The 27,432-nt window shown below is 43.3% G+C and overlaps 1 protein-coding gene and 17 non-coding genes across 18 annotated transcripts; all 18 read left to right on the top strand.

Moving 5' to 3' along the window:
- Positions 1 to 727: 727 nt before the first annotated feature.
- On the top strand, positions 728 to 800 carry TRNAR-ACG (transfer RNA arginine (anticodon ACG)). The gene has a single exon. It is a non-coding gene; the product is annotated as a tRNA-Arg (tRNA).
- A 1,106-nt stretch (positions 801 to 1,906) lies between these two features.
- Positions 1,907 to 1,979, top strand: TRNAR-ACG (transfer RNA arginine (anticodon ACG)). The gene has a single exon. It is a non-coding gene; the product is annotated as a tRNA-Arg (tRNA).
- A 1,106-nt stretch (positions 1,980 to 3,085) lies between these two features.
- TRNAR-ACG (transfer RNA arginine (anticodon ACG)) lies at positions 3,086 to 3,158 on the top strand. The gene has a single exon. It is a non-coding gene; the product is annotated as a tRNA-Arg (tRNA).
- Positions 3,159 to 4,264: 1,106 nt separating this feature from the next.
- TRNAR-ACG (transfer RNA arginine (anticodon ACG)) lies at positions 4,265 to 4,337 on the top strand. The gene has a single exon. It is a non-coding gene; the product is annotated as a tRNA-Arg (tRNA).
- A 1,106-nt stretch (positions 4,338 to 5,443) lies between these two features.
- On the top strand, positions 5,444 to 5,516 carry TRNAR-ACG (transfer RNA arginine (anticodon ACG)). Its single transcript has one exon. It is a non-coding gene; the product is annotated as a tRNA-Arg (tRNA).
- A 3,464-nt stretch (positions 5,517 to 8,980) lies between these two features.
- On the top strand, positions 8,981 to 9,053 carry TRNAR-ACG (transfer RNA arginine (anticodon ACG)). The gene has a single exon. It is a non-coding gene; the product is annotated as a tRNA-Arg (tRNA).
- Positions 9,054 to 10,159: 1,106 nt separating this feature from the next.
- Positions 10,160 to 10,232, top strand: TRNAR-ACG (transfer RNA arginine (anticodon ACG)). The gene has a single exon. It is a non-coding gene; the product is annotated as a tRNA-Arg (tRNA).
- Positions 10,233 to 11,338: 1,106 nt separating this feature from the next.
- Positions 11,339 to 11,411, top strand: TRNAR-ACG (transfer RNA arginine (anticodon ACG)). The gene has a single exon. It is a non-coding gene; the product is annotated as a tRNA-Arg (tRNA).
- A 1,106-nt stretch (positions 11,412 to 12,517) lies between these two features.
- On the top strand, positions 12,518 to 12,590 carry TRNAR-ACG (transfer RNA arginine (anticodon ACG)). Its single transcript has one exon. It is a non-coding gene; the product is annotated as a tRNA-Arg (tRNA).
- Positions 12,591 to 13,696: 1,106 nt separating this feature from the next.
- On the top strand, positions 13,697 to 13,769 carry TRNAR-ACG (transfer RNA arginine (anticodon ACG)). The gene has a single exon. It is a non-coding gene; the product is annotated as a tRNA-Arg (tRNA).
- A 1,106-nt stretch (positions 13,770 to 14,875) lies between these two features.
- On the top strand, positions 14,876 to 14,948 carry TRNAR-ACG (transfer RNA arginine (anticodon ACG)). Its single transcript has one exon. It is a non-coding gene; the product is annotated as a tRNA-Arg (tRNA).
- A 1,106-nt stretch (positions 14,949 to 16,054) lies between these two features.
- TRNAR-ACG (transfer RNA arginine (anticodon ACG)) lies at positions 16,055 to 16,127 on the top strand. The gene has a single exon. It is a non-coding gene; the product is annotated as a tRNA-Arg (tRNA).
- Positions 16,128 to 17,207: 1,080 nt separating this feature from the next.
- On the top strand, positions 17,208 to 17,280 carry TRNAR-ACG (transfer RNA arginine (anticodon ACG)). Its single transcript has one exon. It is a non-coding gene; the product is annotated as a tRNA-Arg (tRNA).
- Positions 17,281 to 18,386: 1,106 nt separating this feature from the next.
- On the top strand, positions 18,387 to 18,459 carry TRNAR-ACG (transfer RNA arginine (anticodon ACG)). The gene has a single exon. It is a non-coding gene; the product is annotated as a tRNA-Arg (tRNA).
- A 1,106-nt stretch (positions 18,460 to 19,565) lies between these two features.
- Positions 19,566 to 19,638, top strand: TRNAR-ACG (transfer RNA arginine (anticodon ACG)). Its single transcript has one exon. It is a non-coding gene; the product is annotated as a tRNA-Arg (tRNA).
- A 1,106-nt stretch (positions 19,639 to 20,744) lies between these two features.
- TRNAR-ACG (transfer RNA arginine (anticodon ACG)) lies at positions 20,745 to 20,817 on the top strand. Its single transcript has one exon. It is a non-coding gene; the product is annotated as a tRNA-Arg (tRNA).
- Positions 20,818 to 21,923: 1,106 nt separating this feature from the next.
- Positions 21,924 to 21,996, top strand: TRNAR-ACG (transfer RNA arginine (anticodon ACG)). Its single transcript has one exon. It is a non-coding gene; the product is annotated as a tRNA-Arg (tRNA).
- A 1,210-nt stretch (positions 21,997 to 23,206) lies between these two features.
- LOC147860400 (CASP-like protein 5A1) lies at positions 23,207 to 26,786 on the top strand. The gene is made up of 3 exons (XM_087324672.1): positions 23,207 to 23,986; positions 25,812 to 25,944; positions 26,105 to 26,786. Exons 1-3 carry the CDS (start codon positions 23,778 to 23,780, stop codon positions 26,294 to 26,296), a joined length of 534 nt encoding a protein of 177 aa, XP_087180798.1. The 5' UTR covers positions 23,207 to 23,777; the 3' UTR covers positions 26,297 to 26,786.
- Positions 26,787 to 27,432: the final 646 nt, after the last annotated feature.

Raw genomic sequence — 27,432 nt, 5'->3', positions numbered from 1 at the left:
TTCATTTGGTTAGGGTAGAATTAATAGAAGGTAGCGTATTCGAGATTCAACAATGCAAGTTTACGTACGAGTGGAAGAATCTAGCGGTTGGTATCATGAGACGAGAACGGTAACGTTGCGCATCAGAGATTGGCAGTTCGAGACGAAAACTCTTCTCGAAGGTCATTTGTACGGTCATGAATGCTTTTCTATGGATTGCATACGTCACACCGCATACCTTTATCCGATAAACCCATTTAAGCTCATCTCCGTAATGTGGCGAGTAATATAATGGTAAGGTAAGAGACAAGAGATCCTACGAAAAATACGACGATCAAGAAATATGACGAGAAATAAGAGGTCCTATCCGTTCACATGTGAGATCTTCATTCCCTTCGCTTTTCGATGAAAGGTCGAAGATCCTATGGCCTAATGGATAAGGCGTTGGTCTTCGAAACCAAAGATTCTAGGTTCGACCCCTAGTAGGGTCGGTTTAGAATCGTGACCCTAGTGCACGACGACCGAGAATCATTCACGGAGTCATAATGCGCATTCGTCTCAACCGTCCAGAAAATGTGATCTTTGTATCCACTGTTTTGGCTTAATGGTTGCATTCATTTACGAGGATGATGATGTTTAACAGGTAAAAGAAATGGAATGGTTTATCCGGCACAAATTCCTCGTCAAAAGTGTGCCGCACGTCAATCGCGATCCTCAATGGGACTACAATTACCAACGGAAAACCGAAGATCCTATGGCCCAATGGATAAGGCGCTGGTCTACGAAACCAGAGATTCTAGGTTCGATCCCTAGTAGGATCGACTAGGATTAGGTTCCGCTTCTCGAGAATCGGAATACGACGATGACAACGAGAGTGCTCGGTAACGTTGCGCAATCAATACATGCGTGGATTGGGGAAGGGATAAAAGTCGCTCATTTGAACGTAATCATCGATCACGACGATGCCGTTCACATATTTTTAATGCGCACTCGCTCGAGGGAACATATGAACAATGCCTTTCTTGCTTAGGCTCGCCGTGCTCCTAGTTTGAATACAAGCGAGTAGACGCGAGAATGTGATGACGCCTAGTTGTTGTATGGTGTGCATTTGAATGTAGTCGTCCACAAGGATGACGTCGTTTAAGATTTAGAAACAACCTACACGAAGGCCGCCACTAAGACGTCGCATGCGCGATACTCTTCATTTGGTTAGGGTAGAATTAATAGAAGGTAGCGTATTCGAGATTCAACAATGCAAGTTTACGTACGAGTGGAAGAATCTAGCGGTTGGTATCATGAGACGAGAACGGTAACGTTGCGCATCAGAGATTGGCAGTTCGAGACGAAAACTCTTCTCGAAGGTCATTTGTACGGTCATGAATGCTTTTCTATGGATTGCATACGTCACACCGCATACCTTTATCCGATAAACCCATTTAAGCTCATCTCCGTAATGTGGCGAGTAATATAATGGTAAGGTAAGAGACAAGAGATCCTACGAAAAATACGACGATCAAGAAATATGACGAGAAATAAGAGGTCCTATCCGTTCACATGTGAGATCTTCATTCCCTTCGCTTTTCGATGAAAGGTCGAAGATCCTATGGCCTAATGGATAAGGCGTTGGTCTTCGAAACCAAAGATTCTAGGTTCGACCCCTAGTAGGGTCGGTTTAGAATCGTGACCCTAGTGCACGACGACCGAGAATCATTCACGGAGTCATAATGCGCATTCGTCTCAACCGTCCAGAAAATGTGATCTTTGTATCCACTGTTTTGGCTTAATGGTTGCATTCATTTACGAGGATGATGATGTTTAACAGGTAAAAGAAATGGAATGGTTTATCCGGCACAAATTCCTCGTCAAAAGTGTGCCGCACGTCAATCGCGATCCTCAATGGGACTACAATTACCAACGGAAAACCGAAGATCCTATGGCCCAATGGATAAGGCGCTGGTCTACGAAACCAGAGATTCTAGGTTCGATCCCTAGTAGGATCGATTAGGATTAGGTTCCGCTTCTCGAGAATCGGAATACGACGATGACAACGAGAGTGCTCGGTAACGTTGCGCAATCAATACATGCGTGGATTGGGGAAGGGATAAAAGTCGCTCATTTGAACGTAATCATCGATCACGACGATGCCGTTCACATATTTTTAATGCGCACTCGCTCGAGGGAACATATGAACAATGCCTTTCTTGCTTAGGCTCGCCGTGCTCCTAGTTTGAATACAAGCGAGTAGACGCGAGAATGTGATGACGCCTAGTTGTTGTATGGTGTGCATTTGAATGTAGTCGTCCACAAGGATGACGTCGTTTAAGATTTAGAAACAACCTACACGAAGGCCGCCACTAAGACGTCGCATGCGCGATACTCTTCATTTGGTTAGGGTAGAATTAATAGAAGGTAGCGTATTCGAGATTCAACAATGCAAGTTTACGTACGAGTGGAAGAATCTAGCGGTTGGTATCATGAGACGAGAACGGTAACGTTGCGCATCAGAGATTGGCAGTTCGAGACGAAAACTCTTCTCGAAGGTCATTTGTACGGTCATGAATGCTTTTCTATGGATTGCATACGTCACACCGCATACCTTTATCCGATAAACCCATTTAAGCTCATCTCCGTAATGTGGCGAGTAATATAATGGTAAGGTAAGAGACAAGAGATCCTACGAAAAATACGACGATCAAGAAATATGACGAGAAATAAGAGGTCCTATCCGTTCACATGTGAGATCTTCATTCCCTTCGCTTTTCGATGAAAGGTCGAAGATCCTATGGCCTAATGGATAAGGCGTTGGTCTTCGAAACCAAAGATTCTAGGTTCGACCCCTAGTAGGGTCGGTTTAGAATCGTGACCCTAGTGCACGACGACCGAGAATCATTCACGGAGTCATAATGCGCATTCGTCTCAACCGTCCAGAAAATGTGATCTTTGTATCCACTGTTTTGGCTTAATGGTTGCATTCATTTACGAGGATGATGATGTTTAACAGGTAAAAGAAATGGAATGGTTTATCCGGCACAAATTCCTCGTCAAAAGTGTGCCGCACGTCAATCGCGATCCTCAATGGGACTACAATTACCAACGGAAAACCGAAGATCCTATGGCCCAATGGATAAGGCGCTGGTCTACGAAACCAGAGATTCTAGGTTCGATCCCTAGTAGGATCGATTAGGATTAGGTTCCGCTTCTCGAGAATCGGAATACGACGATGACAACGAGAGTGCTCGGTAACGTTGCGCAATCAATACATGCGTGGATTGGGGAAGGGATAAAAGTCGCTCATTTGAACGTAATCATCGATCACGACGATGCCGTTCACATATTTTTAATGCGCACTCGCTCGAGGGAACATATGAACAATGCCTTTCTTGCTTAGGCTCGCCGTGCTCCTAGTTTGAATACAAGCGAGTAGACGCGAGAATGTGATGACGCCTAGTTGTTGTATGGTGTGCATTTGAATGTAGTCGTCCACAAGGATGACGTCGTTTAAGATTTAGAAACAACCTACACGAAGGCCGCCACTAAGACGTCGCATGCGCGATACTCTTCATTTGGTTAGGGTAGAATTAATAGAAGGTAGCGTATTCGAGATTCAACAATGCAAGTTTACGTACGAGTGGAAGAATCTAGCGGTTGGTATCATGAGACGAGAACGGTAACGTTGCGCATCAGAGATTGGCAGTTCGAGACGAAAACTCTTCTCGAAGGTCATTTGTACGGTCATGAATGCTTTTCTATGGATTGCATACGTCACACCGCATACCTTTATCCGATAAACCCATTTAAGCTCATCTCCGTAATGTGGCGAGTAATATAATGGTAAGGTAAGAGACAAGAGATCCTACGAAAAATACGACGATCAAGAAATATGACGAGAAATAAGAGGTCCTATCCGTTCACATGTGAGATCTTCATTCCCTTCGCTTTTCGATGAAAGGTCGAAGATCCTATGGCCTAATGGATAAGGCGTTGGTCTTCGAAACCAAAGATTCTAGGTTCGACCCCTAGTAGGGTCGGTTTAGAATCGTGACCCTAGTGCACGACGACCGAGAATCATTCACGGAGTCATAATGCGCATTCGTCTCAACCGTCCAGAAAATGTGATCTTTGTATCCACTGTTTTGGCTTAATGGTTGCATTCATTTACGAGGATGATGATGTTTAACAGGTAAAAGAAATGGAATGGTTTATCCGGCACAAATTCCTCGTCAAAAGTGTGCCGCACGTCAATCGCGATCCTCAATGGGACTACAATTACCAACGGAAAACCGAAGATCCTATGGCCCAATGGATAAGGCGCTGGTCTACGAAACCAGAGATTCTAGGTTCGATCCCTAGTAGGATCGACTAGGATTAGGTTCCGCTTCTCGAGAATCGGAATACGACGATGACAACGAGAGTGCTCGGTAACGTTGCGCAATCAATACATGCGTGGATTGGGGAAGGGATAAAAGTCGCTCATTTGAACGTAATCATCGATCACGACGATGCCGTTCACATATTTTTAATGCGCACTCGCTCGAGGGAACATATGAACAATGCCTTTCTTGCTTAGGCTCGCCGTGCTCCTAGTTTGAATACAAGCGAGTAGACGCGAGAATGTGATGACGCCTAGTTGTTGTATGGTGTGCATTTGAATGTAGTCGTCCACAAGGATGACGTCGTTTAAGATTTAGAAACAACCTACACGAAGGCCGCCACTAAGACGTCGCATGCGCGATACTCTTCATTTGGTTAGGGTAGAATTAATAGAAGGTAGCGTATTCGAGATTCAACAATGCAAGTTTACGTACGAGTGGAAGAATCTAGCGGTTGGTATCATGAGACGAGAACGGTAACGTTGCGCATCAGAGATTGGCAGTTCGAGACGAAAACTCTTCTCGAAGGTCATTTGTACGGTCATGAATGCTTTTCTATGGATTGCATACGTCACACCGCATACCTTTATCCGATAAACCCATTTAAGCTCATCTCCGTAATGTGGCGAGTAATATAATGGTAAGGTAAGAGACAAGAGATCCTACGAAAAATACGACGATCAAGAAATATGACGAGAAATAAGAGGTCCTATCCGTTCACATGTGAGATCTTCATTCCCTTCGCTTTTCGATGAAAGGTCGAAGATCCTATGGCCTAATGGATAAGGCGTTGGTCTTCGAAACCAAAGATTCTAGGTTCGACCCCTAGTAGGGTCGGTTTAGAATCGTGACCCTAGTGCACGACGACCGAGAATCATTCACGGAGTCATAATGCGCATTCGTCTCAACCGTCCAGAAAATGTGATCTTTGTATCCACTGTTTTGGCTTAATGGTTGCATTCATTTACGAGGATGATGATGTTTAACAGGTAAAAGAAATGGAATGGTTTATCCGGCACAAATTCCTCGTCAAAAGTGTGCCGCACGTCAATCGCGATCCTCAATGGGACTACAATTACCAACGGAAAACCGAAGATCCTATGGCCCAATGGATAAGGCGCTGGTCTACGAAACCAGAGATTCTAGGTTCGATCCCTAGTAGGATCGATTAGGATTAGGTTCCGCTTCTCGAGAATCGGAATACGACGATGACAACGAGAGTGCTCGGTAACGTTGCGCAATCAATACATGCGTGGATTGGGGAAGGGATAAAAGTCGCTCATTTGAACGTAATCATCGATCACGACGATGCCGTTCACATATTTTTAATGCGCACTCGCTCGAGGGAACATATGAACAATGCCTTTCTTGCTTAGGCTCGCCGTGCTCCTAGTTTGAATACAAGCGAGTAGACGCGAGAATGTGATGACGCCTAGTTGTTGTATGGTGTGCATTTGAATGTAGTCGTCCACAAGGATGACGTCGTTTAAGATTTAGAAACAACCTACACGAAGGCCGCCACTAAGACGTCGCATGCGCGATACTCTTCATTTGGTTAGGGTAGAATTAATAGAAGGTAGCGTATTCGAGATTCAACAATGCAAGTTTACGTACGAGTGGAAGAATCTAGCGGTTGGTATCATGAGACGAGAACGGTAACGTTGCGCATCAGAGATTGGCAGTTCGAGACGAAAACTCTTCTCGAAGGTCATTTGTACGGTCATGAATGCTTTTCTATGGATTGCATACGTCACACCGCATACCTTTATCCGATAAACCCATTTAAGCTCATCTCCGTAATGTGGCGAGTAATATAATGGTAAGGTAAGAGACAAGAGATCCTACGAAAAATACGACGATCAAGAAATATGACGAGAAATAAGAGGTCCTATCCGTTCACATGTGAGATCTTCATTCCCTTCGCTTTTCGATGAAAGGTCGAAGATCCTATGGCCTAATGGATAAGGCGTTGGTCTTCGAAACCAAAGATTCTAGGTTCGACCCCTAGTAGGGTCGGTTTAGAATCGTGACCCTAGTGCACGACGACCGAGAATCATTCACGGAGTCATAATGCGCATTCGTCTCAACCGTCCAGAAAATGTGATCTTTGTATCCACTGTTTTGGCTTAATGGTTGCATTCATTTACGAGGATGATGATGTTTAACAGGTAAAAGAAATGGAATGGTTTATCCGGCACAAATTCCTCGTCAAAAGTGTGCCGCACGTCAATCGCGATCCTCAATGGGACTACAATTACCAACGGAAAACCGAAGATCCTATGGCCCAATGGATAAGGCGCTGGTCTACGAAACCGGAGATTCTAGGTTCGATCCCTAGTAGGATCGATTAGGATTAGGTTCCGCTTCTCGAGAATCGGAATACGACGATGACAACGAGAGTGCTCGGTAACGTTGCGCAATCAATACATGCGTGGATTGGGGAAGGGATAAAAGTCGCTCATTTGAACGTAATCATCGATCACGACGATGCCGTTCACATATTTTTAATGCGCACTCGCTCGAGGGAACATATGAACAATGCCTTTCTTGCTTAGGCTCGCCGTGCTCCTAGTTTGAATACAAGCGAGTAGACGCGAGAATGTGATGACGCCTAGTTGTTGTATGGTGTGCATTTGAATGTAGTCGTCCACAAGGATGACGTCGTTTAAGATTTAGAAACAACCTACACGAAGGCCGCCACTAAGACGTCGCATGCGCGATACTCTTCATTTGGTTAGGGTAGAATTAATAGAAGGTAGCGTATTCGAGATTCAACAATGCAAGTTTACGTACGAGTGGAAGAATCTAGCGGTTGGTATCATGAGACGAGAACGGTAACGTTGCGCATCAGAGATTGGCAGTTCGAGACGAAAACTCTTCTCGAAGGTCATTTGTACGGTCATGAATGCTTTTCTATGGATTGCATACGTCACACCGCATACCTTTATCCGATAAACCCATTTAAGCTCATCTCCGTAATGTGGCGAGTAATATAATGGTAAGGTAAGAGACAAGAGATCCTACGAAAAATACGACGATCAAGAAATATGACGAGAAATAAGAGGTCCTATCCGTTCACATGTGAGATCTTCATTCCCTTCGCTTTTCGATGAAAGGTCGAAGATCCTATGGCCTAATGGATAAGGCGTTGGTCTTCGAAACCAAAGATTCTAGGTTCGACCCCTAGTAGGGTCGGTTTAGAATCGTGACCCTAGTGCACGACGACCGAGAATCATTCACGGAGTCATAATGCGCATTCGTCTCAACCGTCCAGAAAATGTGATCTTTGTATCCACTGTTTTGGCTTAATGGTTGCATTCATTTACGAGGATGATGATGTTTAACAGGTAAAAGAAATGGAATGGTTTATCCGGCACAAATTCCTCGTCAAAAGTGTGCCGCACGTCAATCGCGATCCTCAATGGGACTACAATTACCAACGGAAAACCGAAGATCCTATGGCCCAATGGATAAGGCGCTGGTCTACGAAACCGGAGATTCTAGGTTCGATCCCTAGTAGGATCGATTAGGATTAGGTTCCGCTTCTCGAGAATCGGAATACGACGATGACAACGAGAGTGCTCGGTAACGTTGCGCAATCAATACATGCGTGGATTGGGGAAGGGATAAAAGTCGCTCATTTGAACGTAATCATCGATCACGACGATGCCGTTCACATATTTTTAATGCGCACTCGCTCGAGGGAACATATGAACAATGCCTTTCTTGCTTAGGCTCGCCGTGCTCCTAGTTTGAATACAAGCGAGTAGACGCGAGAATGTGATGACGCCTAGTTGTTGTATGGTGTGCATTTGAATGTAGTCGTCCACAAGGATGACGTCGTTTAAGATTTAGAAACAACCTACACGAAGGCCGCCACTAAGACGTCGCATGCGCGATACTCTTCATTTGGTTAGGGTAGAATTAATAGAAGGTAGCGTATTCGAGATTCAACAATGCAAGTTTACGTACGAGTGGAAGAATCTAGCGGTTGGTATCATGAGACGAGAACGGTAACGTTGCGCATCAGAGATTGGCAGTTCGAGACGAAAACTCTTCTCGAAGGTCATTTGTACGGTCATGAATGCTTTTCTATGGATTGCATACGTCACACCGCATACCTTTATCCGATAAACCCATTTAAGCTCATCTCCGTAATGTGGCGAGTAATATAATGGTAAGGTAAGAGACAAGAGATCCTACGAAAAATACGACGATCAAGAAATATGACGAGAAATAAGAGGTCCTATCCGTTCACATGTGAGATCTTCATTCCCTTCGCTTTTCGATGAAAGGTCGAAGATCCTATGGCCTAATGGATAAGGCGTTGGTCTTCGAAACCAAAGATTCTAGGTTCGACCCCTAGTAGGGTCGGTTTAGAATCGTGACCCTAGTGCACGACGACCGAGAATCATTCACGGAGTCATAATGCGCATTCGTCTCAACCGTCCAGAAAATGTGATCTTTGTATCCACTGTTTTGGCTTAATGGTTGCATTCATTTACGAGGATGATGATGTTTAACAGGTAAAAGAAATGGAATGGTTTATCCGGCACAAATTCCTCGTCAAAAGTGTGCCGCACGTCAATCGCGATCCTCAATGGGACTACAATTACCAACGGAAAACCGAAGATCCTATGGCCCAATGGATAAGGCGCTGGTCTACGAAACCAGAGATTCTAGGTTCGATCCCTAGTAGGATCGATTAGGATTAGGTTCCGCTTCTCGAGAATCGGAATACGACGATGACAACGAGAGTGCTCGGTAACGTTGCGCAATCAATACATGCGTGGATTGGGGAAGGGATAAAAGTCGCTCATTTGAACGTAATCATCGATCACGACGATGCCGTTCACATATTTTTAATGCGCACTCGCTCGAGGGAACATATGAACAATGCCTTTCTTGCTTAGGCTCGCCGTGCTCCTAGTTTGAATACAAGCGAGTAGACGCGAGAATGTGATGACGCCTAGTTGTTGTATGGTGTGCATTTGAATGTAGTCGTCCACAAGGATGACGTCGTTTAAGATTTAGAAACAACCTACACGAAGGCCGCCACTAAGACGTCGCATGCGCGATACTCTTCATTTGGTTAGGGTAGAATTAATAGAAGGTAGCGTATTCGAGATTCAACAATGCAAGTTTACGTACGAGTGGAAGAATCTAGCGGTTGGTATCATGAGACGAGAACGGTAACGTTGCGCATCAGAGATTGGCAGTTCGAGACGAAAACTCTTCTCGAAGGTCATTTGTACGGTCATGAATGCTTTTCTATGGATTGCATACGTCACACCGCATACCTTTATCCGATAAACCCATTTAAGCTCATCTCCGTAATGTGGCGAGTAATATAATGGTAAGGTAAGAGACAAGAGATCCTACGAAAAATACGACGATCAAGAAATATGACGAGAAATAAGAGGTCCTATCCGTTCACATGTGAGATCTTCATTCCCTTCGCTTTTCGATGAAAGGTCGAAGATCCTATGGCCTAATGGATAAGGCGTTGGTCTTCGAAACCAAAGATTCTAGGTTCGACCCCTAGTAGGGTCGGTTTAGAATCGTGACCCTAGTGCACGACGACCGAGAATCATTCACGGAGTCATAATGCGCATTCGTCTCAACCGTCCAGAAAATGTGATCTTTGTATCCACTGTTTTGGCTTAATGGTTGCATTCATTTACGAGGATGATGATGTTTAACAGGTAAAAGAAATGGAATGGTTTATCCGGCACAAATTCCTCGTCAAAAGTGTGCCGCACGTCAATCGCGATCCTCAATGGGACTACAATTACCAACGGAAAACCGAAGATCCTATGGCCCAATGGATAAGGCGCTGGTCTACGAAACCAGAGATTCTAGGTTCGATCCCTAGTAGGATCGATTAGGATTAGGTTCCGCTTCTCGAGAATCGGAATACGACGATGACAACGAGAGTGCTCGGTAACGTTGCGCAATCAATACATGCGTGGATTGGGGAAGGGATAAAAGTCGCTCATTTGAACGTAATCATCGATCACGACGATGCCGTTCACATATTTTTAATGCGCACTCGCTCGAGGGAACATATGAACAATGCCTTTCTTGCTTAGGCTCGCCGTGCTCCTAGTTTGAATACAAGCGAGTAGACGCGAGAATGTGATGACGCCTAGTTGTTGTATGGTGTGCATTTGAATGTAGTCGTCCACAAGGATGACGTCGTTTAAGATTTAGAAACAACCTACACGAAGGCCGCCACTAAGACGTCGCATGCGCGATACTCTTCATTTGGTTAGGGTAGAATTAATAGAAGGTAGCGTATTCGAGATTCAACAATGCAAGTTTACGTACGAGTGGAAGAATCTAGCGGTTGGTATCATGAGACGAGAACGGTAACGTTGCGCATCAGAGATTGGCAGTTCGAGACGAAAACTCTTCTCGAAGGTCATTTGTACGGTCATGAATGCTTTTCTATGGATTGCATACGTCACACCGCATACCTTTATCCGATAAACCCATTTAAGCTCATCTCCGTAATGTGGCGAGTAATATAATGGTAAGGTAAGAGACAAGAGATCCTACGAAAAATACGACGATCAAGAAATATGACGAGAAATAAGAGGTCCTATCCGTTCACATGTGAGATCTTCATTCCCTTCGCTTTTCGATGAAAGGTCGAAGATCCTATGGCCTAATGGATAAGGCGTTGGTCTTCGAAACCAAAGATTCTAGGTTCGACCCCTAGTAGGGTCGGTTTAGAATCGTGACCCTAGTGCACGACGACCGAGAATCATTCACGGAGTCATAATGCGCATTCGTCTCAACCGTCCAGAAAATGTGATCTTTGTATCCACTGTTTTGGCTTAATGGTTGCATTCATTTACGAGGATGATGATGTTTAACAGGTAAAAGAAATGGAATGGTTTATCCGGCACAAATTCCTCGTCAAAAGTGTGCCGCACGTCAATCGCGATCCTCAATGGGACTACAATTACCAACGGAAAACCGAAGATCCTATGGCCCAATGGATAAGGCGCTGGTCTACGAAACCAGAGATTCTAGGTTCGATCCCTAGTAGGATCGATTAGGATTAGGTTCCGCTTCTCGAGAATCGGAATACGACGATGACAACGAGAGTGCTCGGTAACGTTGCGCAATCAATACATGCGTGGATTGGGGAAGGGATAAAAGTCGCTCATTTGAACGTAATCATCGATCACGACGATGCCGTTCACATATTTTTAATGCGCACTCGCTCGAGGGAACATATGAACAATGCCTTTCTTGCTTAGGCTCGCCGTGCTCCTAGTTTGAATACAAGCGAGTAGACGCGAGAATGTGATGACGCCTAGTTGTTGTATGGTGTGCATTTGAATGTAGTCGTCCACAAGGATGACGTCGTTTAAGATTTAGAAACAACCTACACGAAGGCCGCCACTAAGACGTCGCATGCGCGATACTCTTCATTTGGTTAGGGTAGAATTAATAGAAGGTAGCGTATTCGAGATTCAACAATGCAAGTTTACGTACGAGTGGAAGAATCTAGCGGTTGGTATCATGAGACGAGAACGGTAACGTTGCGCATCAGAGATTGGCAGTTCGAGACGAAAACTCTTCTCGAAGGTCATTTGTACGGTCATGAATGCTTTTCTATGGATTGCATACGTCACACCGCATACCTTTATCCGATAAACCCATTTAAGCTCATCTCCGTAATGTGGCGAGTAATATAATGGTAAGGTAAGAGACAAGAGATCCTACGAAAAATACGACGATCAAGAAATATGACGAGAAATAAGAGGTCCTATCCGTTCACATGTGAGATCTTCATTCCCTTCGCTTTTCGATGAAAGGTCGAAGATCCTATGGCCTAATGGATAAGGCGTTGGTCTTCGAAACCAAAGATTCTAGGTTCGACCCCTAGTAGGGTCGGTTTAGAATCGTGACCCTAGTGCACGACGACCGAGAATCATTCACGGAGTCATAATGCGCATTCGTCTCAACCGTCCAGAAAATGTGATCTTTGTATCCACTGTTTTGGCTTAATGGTTGCATTCATTTACGAGGATGATGATGTTTAACAGGTAAAAGAAATGGAATGGTTTATCCGGCACAAATTCCTCGTCAAAAGTGTGCCGCACGTCAATCGCGATCCTCAATGGGACTACAATTACCAACGGAAAACCGAAGATCCTATGGCCCAATGGATAAGGCGCTGGTCTACGAAACCAGAGATTCTAGGTTCGATCCCTAGTAGGATCGATTAGGATTAGGTTCCGCTTCTCGAGAATCGGAATACGACGATGACAACGAGAGTGCTCGGTAACGTTGCGCAATCAATACATGCGTGGATTGGGGAAGGGATAAAAGTCGCTCATTTGAACGTAATCATCGATCACGACGATGCCGTTCACATATTTTTAATGCGCACTCGCTCGAGGGAACATATGAACAATGCCTTTCTTGCTTAGGCTCGCCGTGCTCCTAGTTTGAATACAAGCGAGTAGACGCGAGAATGTGATGACGCCTAGTTGTTGTATGGTGTGCATTTGAATGTAGTCGTCCACAAGGATGACGTCGTTTAAGATTTAGAAACAACCTACACGAAGGCCGCCACTAAGACGTCGCATGCGCGATACTCTTCATTTGGTTAGGGTAGAATTAATAGAAGGTAGCGTATTCGAGATTCAACAATGCAAGTTTACGTACGAGTGGAAGAATCTAGCGGTTGGTATCATGAGACGAGAACGGTAACGTTGCGCATCAGAGATTGGCAGTTCGAGACGAAAACTCTTCTCGAAGGTCATTTGTACGGTCATGAATGCTTTTCTATGGATTGCATACGTCACACCGCATACCTTTATCCGATAAACCCATTTAAGCTCATCTCCGTAATGTGGCGAGTAATATAATGGTAAGGTAAGAGACAAGAGATCCTACGAAAAATACGACGATCAAGAAATATGACGAGAAATAAGAGGTCCTATCCGTTCACATGTGAGATCTTCATTCCCTTCGCTTTTCGATGAAAGGTCGAAGATCCTATGGCCTAATGGATAAGGCGTTGGTCTTCGAAACCAAAGATTCTAGGTTCGACCCCTAGTAGGGTCGGTTTAGAATCGTGACCCTAGTGCACGACGACCGAGAATCATTCACGGAGTCATAATGCGCATTCGTCTCAACCGTCCAGAAAATGTGATCTTTGTATCCACTGTTTTGGCTTAATGGTTGCATTCATTTACGAGGATGATGATGTTTAACAGGTAAAAGAAATGGAATGGTTTATCCGGCACAAATTCCTCGTCAAAAGTGTGCCGCACGTCAATCGCGATCCTCAATGGGACTACAATTACCAACGGAAAACCGAAGATCCTATGGCCCAATGGATAAGGCGCTGGTCTACGAAACCAGAGATTCTAGGTTCGATCCCTAGTAGGATCGATTAGGATTAGGTTCCGCTTCTCGAGAATCGGAATACGACGATGACAACGAGAGTGCTCGGTAACGTTGCGCAATCAATACATGCGTGGATTGGGGAAGGGATAAAAGTCGCTCATTTGAACGTAATCATCGATCACGACGATGCCGTTCACATATTTTTAATGCGCACTCGCTCGAGGGAACATATGAACAATGCCTTTCTTGCTTAGGCTCGCCGTGCTCCTAGTTTGAATACAAGCGAGTAGACGCGAGAATGTGATGACGCCTAGTTGTTGTATGGTGTGCATTTGAATGTAGTCGTCCACAAGGATGACGTCGTTTAAGATTTAGAAACAACCTACACGAAGGCCGCCACTAAGACGTCGCATGCGCGATACTCTTCATTTGGTTAGGGTAGAATTAATAGAAGGTAGCGTATTCGAGATTCAACAATGCAAGTTTACGTACGAGTGGAAGAATCTAGCGGTTGGTATCATGAGACGAGAACGGTAACGTTGCGCATCAGAGATTGGCAGTTCGAGACGAAAACTCTTCTCGAAGGTCATTTGTACGGTCATGAATGCTTTTCTATGGATTGCATACGTCACACCGCATACCTTTATCCGATAAACCCATTTAAGCTCATCTCCGTAATGTGGCGAGTAATATAATGGTAAGGTAAGAGACAAGAGATCCTACGAAAAATACGACGATCAAGAAATATGACGAGAAATAAGAGGTCCTATCCGTTCACATGTGAGATCTTCATTCCCTTCGCTTTTCGATGAAAGGTCGAAGATCCTATGGCCTAATGGATAAGGCGTTGGTCTTCGAAACCAAAGATTCTAGGTTCGACCCCTAGTAGGGTCGGTTTAGAATCGTGACCCTAGTGCACGACGACCGAGAATCATTCACGGAGTCATAATGCGCATTCGTCTCAACCGTCCAGAAAATGTGATCTTTGTATCCACTGTTTTGGCTTAATGGTTGCATTCATTTACGAGGATGATGATGTTTAACAGGTAAAAGAAATGGAATGGTTTATCCGGCACAAATTCCTCGTCAAAAGTGTGCCGCACGTCAATCGCGATCCTCAATGGGACTACAATTACCAACGGAAAACCGAAGATCCTATGGCCCAATGGATAAGGCGCTGGTCTACGAAACCAGAGATTCTAGGTTCGATCCCTAGTAGGATCGATTAGGATTAGGTTCCGCTTCTCGAGAATCGGAATACGACGATGACAACGAGAGTGCTCGGTAACGTTGCGCAATCAATACATGCGTGGATTGGGGAAGGGATAAAAGTCGCTCATTTGAACGTAATCATCGATCACGACGATGCCGTTCACATATTTTTAATGCGCACTCGCTCGAGGGAACATATGAACAATGCCTTTCTTGCTTAGGCTCGCCGTGCTCCTAGTTTGAATACAAGCGAGTAGACGCGAGAATGTGATGACGCCTAGTTGTTGTATGGTGTGCATTTGAATGTAGTCGTCCACAAGGATGACGTCGTTTAAGATTTAGAAACAACCTACACGAAGGCCGCCACTAAGACGTCGCATGCGCGATACTCTTCATTTGGTTAGGGTAGAATTAATAGAAGGTAGCGTATTCGAGATTCAACAATGCAAGTTTACGTACGAGTGGAAGAATCTAGCGGTTGGTATCATGAGACGAGAACGGTAACGTTGCGCATCAGAGATTGGCAGTTCGAGACGAAAACTCTTCTCGAAGGTCATTTGTACGGTCATGAATGCTTTTCTATGGATTGCATACGTCACACCGCATACCTTTATCCGATAAACCCATTTAAGCTCATCTCCGTAATGTGGCGAGTAATATAATGGTAAGGTAAGAGACAAGAGATCCTACGAAAAATACGACGATCAAGAAATATGACGAGAAATAAGAGGTCCTATCCGTTCACATGTGAGATCTTCATTCCCTTCGCTTTTCGATGAAAGGTCGAAGATCCTATGGCCTAATGGATAAGGCGTTGGTCTTCGAAACCAAAGATTCTAGGTTCGACCCCTAGTAGGGTCGGTTTAGAATCGTGACCCTAGTGCACGACGACCGAGAATCATTCACGGAGTCATAATGCGCATTCGTCTCAACCGTCCAGAAAATGTGATCTTTGTATCCACTGTTTTGGCTTAATGGTTGCATTCATTTACGAGGATGATGATGTTTAACAGGTAAAAGAAATGGAATGGTTTATCCGGCACAAATTCCTCGTCAAAAGTGTGCCGCACGTCAATCGCGATCCTCAATGGGACTACAATTACCAACGGAAAACCGAAGATCCTATGGCCCAATGGATAAGGCGCTGGTCTACGAAACCAGAGATTCTAGGTTCGATCCCTAGTAGGATCGATTAGGATTAGGTTCCGCTTCTCGAGAATCGGAATACGACGATGACAACGAGAGTGCTCGGTAACGTTGCGCAATCAATACATGCGTGGATTGGGGAAGGGATAAAAGTCGCTCATTTGAACGTAATCATCGATCACGACGATGCCGTTCACATATTTTTAATGCGCACTCGCTCGAGGGAACATATGAACAATGCCTTTCTTGCTTAGGCTCGCCGTGCTCCTAGTTTGAATACAAGCGAGTAGACGCGAGAATGTGATGACGCCTAGTTGTTGTATGGTGTGCATTTGAATGTAGTCGTCCACAAGGATGACGTCGTTTAAGATTTAGAAACAACCTACACGAAGGCCGCCACTAAGACGTCGCATGCGCGATACTCTTCATTTGGTTAGGGTAGAATTAATAGAAGGTAGCGTATTCGAGATTCAACAATGCAAGTTTACGTACGAGTGGAAGAATCTAGCGGTTGGTATCATGAGACGAGAACGGTAACGTTGCGCATCAGAGATTGGCAGTTCGAGACGAAAACTCTTCTCGAAGGTCATTTGTACGGTCATGAATGCTTTTCTATGGATTGCATACGTCACACCGCATACCTTTATCCGATAAACCCATTTAAGCTCATCTCCGTAATGTGGCGAGTAATATAATGGTAAGGTAAGAGACAAGAGATCCTACGAAAAATACGACGATCAAGAAATATGACGAGAAATAAGAGGTCCTATCCGTTCACATGTGAGATCTTCATTCCCTTCGCTTTTCGATGAAAGGTCGAAGATCCTATGGCCTAATGGATAAGGCGTTGGTCTTCGAAACCAAAGATTCTAGGTTCGACCCCTAGTAGGGTCGGTTTAGAATCGTGACCCTAGTGCACGACGACCGAGAATCATTCACGGAGTCATAATGCGCATTCGTCTCAACCGTCCAGAAAATGTGATCTTTGTATCCACTGTTTTGGCTTAATGGTTGCATTCATTTACGAGGATGATGATGTTTAACAGGTAAAAGAAATGGAATGGTTTATCCGGCACAAATTCCTCGTCAAAAGTGTGCCGCACGTCAATCGCGATTAAAACCGAAGATCCTATGGCCCAATGGATAAGGCGCTGGTCTACGAAACCAGAGATTCTAGGTTCGATCCCTAGTAGGATCGATTAGGATTAGGTTCCGCTTCTCGAGAATCGGAATACGACGATGACAACGAGAGTGCTCGGTAACGTTGCGCAATCAATACATGCGTGGATTGGGGAAGGGATAAAAGTCGCTCATTTGAACGTAATCATCGATCACGACGATGCCGTTCACATATTTTTAATGCGCACTCGCTCGAGGGAACATATGAACAATGCCTTTCTTGCTTAGGCTCGCCGTGCTCCTAGTTTGAATACAAGCGAGTAGACGCGAGAATGTGATGACGCCTAGTTGTTGTATGGTGTGCATTTGAATGTAGTCGTCCACAAGGATGACGTCGTTTAAGATTTAGAAACAACCTACACGAAGGCCGCCACTAAGACGTCGCATGCGCGATACTCTTCATTTGGTTAGGGTAGAATTAATAGAAGGTAGCGTATTCGAGATTCAACAATGCAAGTTTACGTACGAGTGGAAGAATCTAGCGGTTGGTATCATGAGACGAGAACGGTAACGTTGCGCATCAGAGATTGGCAGTTCGAGACGAAAACTCTTCTCGAAGGTCATTTGTACGGTCATGAATGCTTTTCTATGGATTGCATACGTCACACCGCATACCTTTATCCGATAAACCCATTTAAGCTCATCTCCGTAATGTGGCGAGTAATATAATGGTAAGGTAAGAGACAAGAGATCCTACGAAAAATACGACGATCAAGAAATATGACGAGAAATAAGAGGTCCTATCCGTTCACATGTGAGATCTTCATTCCCTTCGCTTTTCGATGAAAGGTCGAAGATCCTATGGCCTAATGGATAAGGCGTTGGTCTTCGAAACCAAAGATTCTAGGTTCGACCCCTAGTAGGGTCGGTTTAGAATCGTGACCCTAGTGCACGACGACCGAGAATCATTCACGGAGTCATAATGCGCATTCGTCTCAACCGTCCAGAAAATGTGATCTTTGTATCCACTGTTTTGGCTTAATGGTTGCATTCATTTACGAGGATGATGATGTTTAACAGGTAAAAGAAATGGAATGGTTTATCCGGCACAAATTCCTCGTCAAAAGTGTGCCGCACGTCAATCGCGATCCTCAATGGGACTACAATTACCAACGGAAAACCGAAGATCCTATGGCCCAATGGATAAGGCGCTGGTCTACGAAACCAGAGATTCTAGGTTCGATCCCTAGTAGGATCGATTAGGATTAGGTTCCGCTTCTCGAGAATCGGAATACGACGATGACAACGAGAGTGCTCGGTAACGTTGCGCAATCAATACATGCGTGGATTGGGGAAGGGATAAAAGTCGCTCATTTGAACGTAATCATCGATCACGACGATGCCGTTCACATATTTTTAATGCGCACTCGCTCGAGGGAACATATGAACAATGCCTTTCTTGCTTAGGCTCGCCGTGCTCCTAGTTTGAATACAAGCGAGTAGACGCGAGAATGTGATGACGCCTAGTTGTTGTATGGTGTGCATTTGAATGTAGTCGTCCACAAGGATGACGTCGTTTAAGATTTAGAAACAACCTACACGAAGGCCGCCACTAAGACGTCGCATGCGCGATACTCTTCATTTGGTTAGGGTAGAATTAATAGAAGGTAGCGTATTCGAGATTCAACAATGCAAGTTTACGTACGAGTGGAAGAATCTAGCGGTTGGTATCATGAGACGAGAACGGTAACGTTGCGCATCAGAGATTGGCAGTTCGAGACGAAAACTCTTCTCGAAGGTCATTTGTACGGTCATGAATGCTTTTCTATGGATTGCATACGTCACACCGCATACCTTTATCCGATAAACCCATTTAAGCTCATCTCCGTAATGTGGCGAGTAATATAATGGTAAGGTAAGAGACAAGAGATCCTACGAAAAATACGACGATCAAGAAATATGACGAGAAATAAGAGGTCCTATCCGTTCACATGTGAGATCTTCATTCCCTTCGCTTTTCGATGAAAGGTCGAAGATCCTATGGCCTAATGGATAAGGCGTTGGTCTTCGAAACCAAAGATTCTAGGTTCGACCCCTAGTAGGGTCGGTTTAGAATCGTGACCCTAGTGCACGACGACCGAGAATCATTCACGGAGTCATAATGCGCATTCGTCTCAACCGTCCAGAAAATGTGATCTTTGTATCCACTGTTTTGGCTTAATGGTTGCATTCATTTACGAGGATGATGATGTTTAACAGGTAAAAGAAATGGAATGGTTTATCCGGCACAAATTCCTCGTCAAAAGTGTGCCGCACGTCAATCGCGATCCTCAATGGGACTACAATTACCAACGGAAAACCGAAGATCCTATGGCCCAATGGATAAGGCGCTGGTCTACGAAACCAGAGATTCTAGGTTCGATCCCTAGTAGGATCGATTAGGATTAGGTTCCGCTTCTCGAGAATCGGAATACGACGATGACAACGAGAGTGCTCGGTAACGTTGCGCAATCAATACATGCGTGGATTGGGGAAGGGATAAAAGTCGCTCATTTGAACGTAATCATCGATCACGACGATGCCGTTCACATATTTTTAATGCGCACTCGCTCGAGGGAACATATGAACAATGCCTTTCTTGCTTAGGCTCGCCGTGCTCCTAGTTTGAATACAAGCGAGTAGACGCGAGAATGTGATGACGCCTAGTTGTTGTATGGTGTGCATTTGAATGTAGTCGTCCACAAGGATGACGTCGTTTAAGATTTAGAAACAACCTACACGAAGGCCGCCACTAAGACGTCGCATGCGCGATACTCTTCATTTGGTTAGGGTAGAATTAATAGAAGGTAGCGTATTCGAGATTCAACAATGCAAGTTTACGTACGAGTGGAAGAATCTAGCGGTTGGTATCATGAGACGAGAACGGTAACGTTGCGCATCAGAGATTGGCAGTTCGAGACGAAAACTCTTCTCGAAGGTCATTTGTACGGTCATGAATGCTTTTCTATGGATTGCATACGTCACACCGCATACCTTTATCCGATAAACCCATTTAAGCTCATCTCCGTAATGTGGCGAGTAATATAATGGTAAGGTAAGAGACAAGAGATCCTACGAAAAATACGACGATCAAGAAATATGACGAGAAATAAGAGGTCCTATCCGTTCACATGTGAGATCTTCATTCCCTTCGCTTTTCGATGAAAGGTCGAAGATCCTATGGCCTAATGGATAAGGCGTTGGTCTTCGAAACCAAAGATTCTAGGTTCGACCCCTAGTAGGGTCGGTTTAGAATCGTGACCCTAGTGCACGACGACCGAGAATCATTCACGGAGTCATAATGCGCATTCGTCTCAACCGTCCAGAAAATGTGATCTTTGTATCCACTGTTTTGGCTTAATGGTTGCATTCATTTACGAGGATGATGATGTTTAACAGGTAAAAGAAATGGAATGGTTTATCCGGCACAAATTCCTCGTCAAAAGTGTGCCGCACGTCAATCGCGATCCTCAATGGGACTACAATTACCAACGGAAAACCGAAGATCCTATGGCCCAATGGATAAGGCGCTGGTCTACGAAACCAGAGATTCTAGGTTCGATCCCTAGTAGGATCGATTAGGATTAGGTTCCGCTTCTCGAGAATCGGAATACGACGATGACAACGAGAGTGCTCGGTAACGTTGCGCAATCAATACATGCGTGGATTGGGGAAGGGATAAAAGTCGCTCATTTGAACGTAATCATCGATCACGACGATGCCGTTCACATATTTTTAATGCGCACTCGCTCGAGGGAACATATGAACAATGCCTTTCTTGCTTAGGCTCGCCGTGCTCCTAGTTTGAATACAAGCGAGTAGACGCGAGAATGTGATGACGCCTAGTTGTTGTATGGTGTGCATTTGAATGTAGTCGTCCACAAGGATGACGTCGTTTAAGATTTAGAAACAACCTACACGAAGGCCGCCACTAAGACGTCGCATGCGCGATACTCTTCATTTGGTTAGGGTAGAATTAATAGAAGGTAGCGTATTCGAGATTCAACAATGCAAGTTTACGTACGAGTGGAAGAATCTAGCGGTTGGTATCATGAGACGAGAACGGTAACGTTGCGCATCAGAGATTGGCAGTTCGAGACGAAAACTCTTCTCGAAGGTCATTTGTACGGTCATGAATGCTTTTCTATGGATTGCATACGTCACACCGCATACCTTTATCCGATAAACCCATTTAAGCTCATCTCCGTAATGTGGCGAGTAATATAATGGTAAGGTAAGAGACAAGAGATCCTACGAAAAATACGACGATCAAGAAATATGACGAGAAATAAGAGGTCCTATCCGTTCACATGTGAGATCTTCATTCCCTTCGCTTTTCGATGAAAGGTCGAAGATCCTATGGCCTAATGGATAAGGCGTTGGTCTTCGAAACCAAAGATTCTAGGTTCGACCCCTAGTAGGGTCGGTTTAGAATCGTGACCCTAGTGCACGACGACCGAGAATCATTCACGGAGTCATAATGCGCATTCGTCTCAACCGTCCAGAAAATGTGATCTTTGTATCCACTGTTTTGGCTTAATGGTTGCATTCATTTACGAGGATGATGATGTTTAACAGGTAAAAGAAATGGAATGGTTTATCCGGCACAAATTCCTCGTCAAAAGTGTGCCGCACGTCAATCGCGATCCTCAATGGGACTACAATTACCAACGGAAAACCGAAGATCCTATGGCCCAATGGATAAGGCGCTGGTCTACGAAACCAGAGATTCTAGGTTCGATCCCTAGTAGGATCGATTAGGATTAGGTTCCGCTTCTCGAGAATCGGAATACGACGATGACAACGAGAGTGCTCGGTAACGTTGCGCAATCAATACATGCGTGGATTGGGGAAGGGATAAAAGTCGCTCATTTGAACGTAATCATCGATCACGACGATGCCGTTCACATATTTTTAATGCGCACTCGCTCGAGGGAACATATGAACAATGCCTTTCTTGCTTAGGCTCGCCGTGCTCCTAGTTTGAATACAAGCGAGTAGACGCGAGAATGTGATGACGCCTAGTTGTTGTATGGTGTGCATTTGAATGTAGTCGTCCACAAGGATGACGTCGTTTAAGATTTAGAAACAACCTACACGAAGGCCGCCACTAAGACGTCGCATGCGCGATACTCTTCATTTGGTTAGGGTAGAATTAATAGAAGGTAGCGTATTCGAGATTCAACAATGCAAGTTTACGTACGAGTGGAAGAATCTAGCGGTTGGTATCATGAGACGAGAACGGTAACGTTGCGGTAATGTTGGTATTAATATTAAGAATCGTTGGTGATCTTGACTTAGTTCCGATCTTACTCTTATACTTTGCGACCACAATTACTAGTGTTTGCCATTGTTCGACCAAACACTACAAGAAGTATAGCTCCGAAATCTATTAGCTTTATTTGATGACTCGACTAATCTTCTTAGATCATATCATATATTTTGTTATTGGCTTCAATTCAAAAATATGATGAAGTAATGGCTAAAATAAAGTGTGAAGAAGAGATGAGAGAGAGAGAGAGCTCCTTCTTTTTCATATTCTTCTTGCTTCTCCATATCTTCTATCTCCTTCTTCTTGGCGTGTGAACCCAAGCTTACATGGAGCCTCCTGCTACCACAACACACACGTACACACACAGCAGAGCAGAACAGACGGAACAGACAGAGAGGAAGAGCGCGCCTGTGTAAATAAAGAAAGCACCGCCATACCTTCAATGGTGCCGTCGTCCTTCTGCCGTATTATCGCTGTCGCTTCTTCATCGTTGAATCCATCCCTTTCTCCATGAAGGATTTGTTCTCCTGATGATTAGGGTCTCATGATTTGTTCTCCTCTGTTAGAAGCTATATCCGATAGCTTGGATGCGTATGTCCTTCTCTGATTGCGATTACCTCTCGGCGCCATGGGAACTCTATCTGTCTGTACGGGCGAACATCTCAGCGTCTGAACAAAGAACCAGTTTTTCATGGTGGTATATCAGATAATAAAAAACAAGGAAATAAAGGAGATAGTTCATTTGAGGTTGAAAGGATTCTGTCCACCTCTACGCAGCTGGAAACTCCCTCTTTGGTTCATTCTGTGGGAGGTAGAGGAGGAGGAAGACGAAAGAATATCATTCTCTGATCAGATTTTTCTTTTGTAATCATATGGGACTGTTCCGTTGTTCTTCAGTACATCCTGAAGGAGGAGGAAGAGGAAAGGAGATCTTTGTCTGAGCTTGGTCCTTCTCCTGTAAAGGATTCTTTTTTGTAAGGATATGAACTGTCTAGTCGTTCTTTACTTAGTTCATCCAGGAAAACGAATGCTTCTGTCAGTTAGGTATTTCCTTCTGTAAAGGATTGTTTTATCTGGAAGGATACGAAACTTCTTTACTTCATGCAGGAAAGATCTTTCCCAGAGTCAGGTGTTTTCCTATAAAGGATTCTCTATTCCCGTGGATATATGGAACTGGTTATTTGTTCTTGAATTCATTCAGGAATGAAGATTTTTCTCTGATCCGCACCTTCCTTCTGTGAAGGATTCTTTCTTCGCAAGAATATATGGAACTGGTCAGTCGTTCTTTAGTTCACCCTGTGGGGGTACCTCCTGCTTTCATTGAACCTCCTACGCGAGTGAGAATGAAGGATTATCAAGGAATGCCTGGTACTCTAGGAGGCTTTCTTCTTCGACTTGGTCAAATTTTCTTTGCCGTATTTTCCATTGTAATGTTGGTCACCACTCCAGATTTCTCTCAGGTCACTGCCTTCTGGTAAGCAGAACACAAACTTTTCTCCTTCAATCATATGTCATCATTAAGCAGATAAAGAAAAGAAAGAAATCAGATAGGTAATTTTATATATAAAATATTTAAAACGGACTCTCTGCATCTGTGCACAAAAAATGTAAAACCTAGTTTCCGAATTTCACAGGTTTGATCTTCCATGAGTTTGTGTCTGTGGTTGAGTAGTCAAGCAAAGAGTGTAACCACACACACACACGCACACACAGTGAAAGAGAAAAATAAAGATTGAAGGAAGGAAATATATGGTGCTGAATCAGTTCATAAAGAGATAAAAAACATTTTCTTGTCGTTTACATTCGAGAAGGTATAAGACATGGAGGGGGCAGTAGAGTGTCTTATTAACTTTTTGGTTTAACAGTTGCATTTATGTTACTGTTAGTATTAATTGCATTAGAAGAGACAAGGCTAGATTTTTTTTATCCCAATGGCTGATTCCACTGATAATATCCCTGACCAGCGTCATGAAATGAGAAAGAAAGATGTTACAGTACCAATGTGGATATTTAGACCATTACATTAACAATGAAAGAATTAAAGAAGCTAACTTTCTCTATTGATCAGTAGATAATTCACATTATTAAAGAAAAGCAACCTATATATTTTCATGTTAAGAACCTTATTCATGAGAATGTATGTTAAGTTTTTTGATGTCCCAATTTGAAATATTTATAAATAGAACCGACAAAAATATATAATGTTACTACTAAATTCCCATAAACTCGTCGTTTTCTCTCATTATTTTTAATTGTGCCATGGATGAAACCTAACTCCAATTATAAAAATGGATGCCAGACAGTCATCCTTTATGAATTCATTAGAACCAACTTGCAATAGATCCTGCAATAGGTCCTTCAATTATTATACATTACATGTTACATGAAACCTTTTACCTAAACTGGGGAAATGTATTGTTAGGCTAGCTTAGGCAAAGAGTGAACTGCCTAAACTTTTTCCATGAATCCATTTTCTCAGTTATAGTTATGATTGAAATAAATTGCAATTAGTCTAGAGCCCCCTTATAATATAGTTTTTGTGAGAGATGCCACGTGAAGAAAAAAGCATAGAAATGAAGATAGGATAATATGAGATGAAATGTGGCCCACATAAGTACTGAGAAACCTGAGTATATTATATACAAGTCGGCAACGAATGTTGAGGATTGAATTCTTATTTTGTAAGTTTTGTGGGAGACAAAATATTTTGATTTTAGCCACTTGAGATTTAACATGTCCATCTAGTCTTCGGTAGTACTTCCTTGTGAAACTATTTCTTCATGAAAGAGAACAAAAGGCATCCTTCTTTCATTTTTTCGTGCTCAGAACTATATTGGACAATGGTGCTCCCACATTTGTAGAGATGTCATCTTCTTCAAACTTCTTGATGGTATGAACCTTTCTCTTGCCTTTCTGAAAATCAACCTTGGTATTCCCTGTGATTTTGAGATATCTCATCTTCTTCAACACACCCATTTTCTCTCATGTTACGCATACCCATAAGCTTCTGCAAGAATAAATGTTGGGGCTGCTTGTCGGGGCTTTGGTCTTCCTCGTGGACATATAATGCTTCCCCCAAAAAAGATTACTTCTCATTAGAATGTATAAAGCCTATGTTGGCCATTTATATCGATTGCACGCTTGTGTCGGGCATTGTGTCATCCATGCATGTGTGAGAGATTTAGGAAATAAGATTGAGATGGATAATAACTGTAGATTGACATTATCCAAAACAAATTGACGCTTGATGTTTTAATTATCAAGTATTGATTTGAGACTGACATGAACTCCATATACAGTTATCTTCTTATTGCCACTCTTCTCCAAGCTGTATGGAGCCTACTTGCAGGAATTGTTGATATCTATGCTCTTTCAGTGAGGAGGAGCTTGCACCATTGGCTTCTGATCAGCTTATTTACCGTGGGAGACGGGGTAAGTTATGAATCATGCTTCTGAACATTTGGAGCTTCATTCATTTCAGTTTTTATATAGCATGTTCAGTTGCATATCATTCTAAGCCTGGACATGAAACTTAGCTACAAGTTTCATACATGTGACTAAATCATAGTGTCTTTTAACGACATTTGAACAGGTCACTTCCACAATGACCTTTGCAGGAGCATGTGCCACTGCTGGTATCACTGTCCTAATTGATGATGATCTAAATAATTGTGCTCACAACTATTGTGGAAAGTATGAGACGGCAGCAGCTATGGCTTTCCTTAGCTGGTTGATGACAATACCCTCGTTCCTTCTAACATTTTGGCTTTTGGGAACAGGTTAAAACTTTTTTTCTGGTACTGTTTATAATGTGTGTGCGTGCCTCTAGAGATTATACTTTGGGAGGTAATCCTAAAGGTAACATGTCAAGTCAGCCAAAAATCGTGAAGCTTCATTGCAATGTAGAGTCCTTCCAATTTGCAAAATGATCACGCTGAGGCTCGTCAAGTATCATTATGTCTATCTATCATCTGAGATGTAGAAGCAAGCAATGCTTACTATGCATTTAATATTGTGTTCTCCCCCAAGGCCTTATGATACACTTACAATACTTAAAATCAGCACATATACAATCTCAAAGATTGATGATCTTGTTCATATGCATGATCAGAAACTTCTATATTCAGTATATTCTCTGCAGAAGTTAGTGCTCATCCTTAACCACTTTGTCCCACATGTTTCAATTTCATGGAAGTATAGAGTTTATAGAACATGATAAAAAAACATCACTAATTGTCATTTCTTTGAATCCTCCAATGTTGTTTTTTTTGTGTGTTATTTATTGGGTCATCTGAAAACTTTATTGTACTGGCTGTTTTCTTGAGATTCTCGTTTTTGGAGTTGTACATACAATTGTGTTAATAAATTTGTGAAAAGCACTAGAATATTACCACAACTTAGTGTCACCAAAATATGGATAGTGGGACATGCTGAATTTCCTGTAGACAAGATGAACATTTCAAACTTTGCTCATTATACCATCATGTGAAAGACACGAGTCAACAACACTTACATATAAAGCCATTTCTTTGATGCGGAACATGCTCTTGTTACTCATTGTTATTGGTTTGTAAGTGTTTTCACTTATACCTTACACTTAACTCCTTGATTAAATTTGTTTATGTGATTCCAACATTCAATTTGCTCAAGTGGTATTTGCTATGAAAACTAAATTAAGAAAATAAAGATATGTCAAAATATACAACAGTTTAATGTAAGAATGCTCTCAAAGAAGAGAAAGGGAAGGACAGTTACATTAAGAATGCTCTAGCTACCTACTTACATTAAGTAAAAAATATGAGAGAATATGTGTAGCCATATAAGCCACATTGCATAGCCTTTTTGTAAAAATCTCTTCTACCTAATGGGTAAGTAGCTCCTCTTTTGGAGAAAATAAAAAGAAAGGGAAGGGAAATGAAA

Source organism: Azolla caroliniana, unplaced genomic scaffold (genome assembly GCF_043228905.1).
Source record: "Azolla caroliniana isolate FFs.n. ecotype wild unplaced genomic scaffold, voAzoCaro1.0.p SCAF_9, whole genome shotgun sequence".
In the NCBI taxonomy this organism is placed as follows: Eukaryota; Viridiplantae; Streptophyta; class Polypodiopsida; order Salviniales; family Salviniaceae; genus Azolla; species Azolla caroliniana.
Note: the sequence above shows the minus strand (reverse complement) of the source record. Positions and strands in the feature narration are given on the sequence as shown.

Coding starts and splice junctions, on each gene's coding strand:
- LOC147860400 (XM_087324672.1), top strand. CDS start 23,778: ATGGAACTGGTCAGTCGTTCTTTAGTTCACCCTGTGGGGGTACCTCCT. Junction 23,987..25,811: donor TCTCAGGTCACTGCCTTCTG/GTAAGCAGAACA, acceptor CTCCATATACAG/TTATCTTCTTATTGCCACTC. Junction 25,945..26,104: donor TATTTACCGTGGGAGACGGG/GTAAGTTATGAA, acceptor ACATTTGAACAG/GTCACTTCCACAATGACCTT.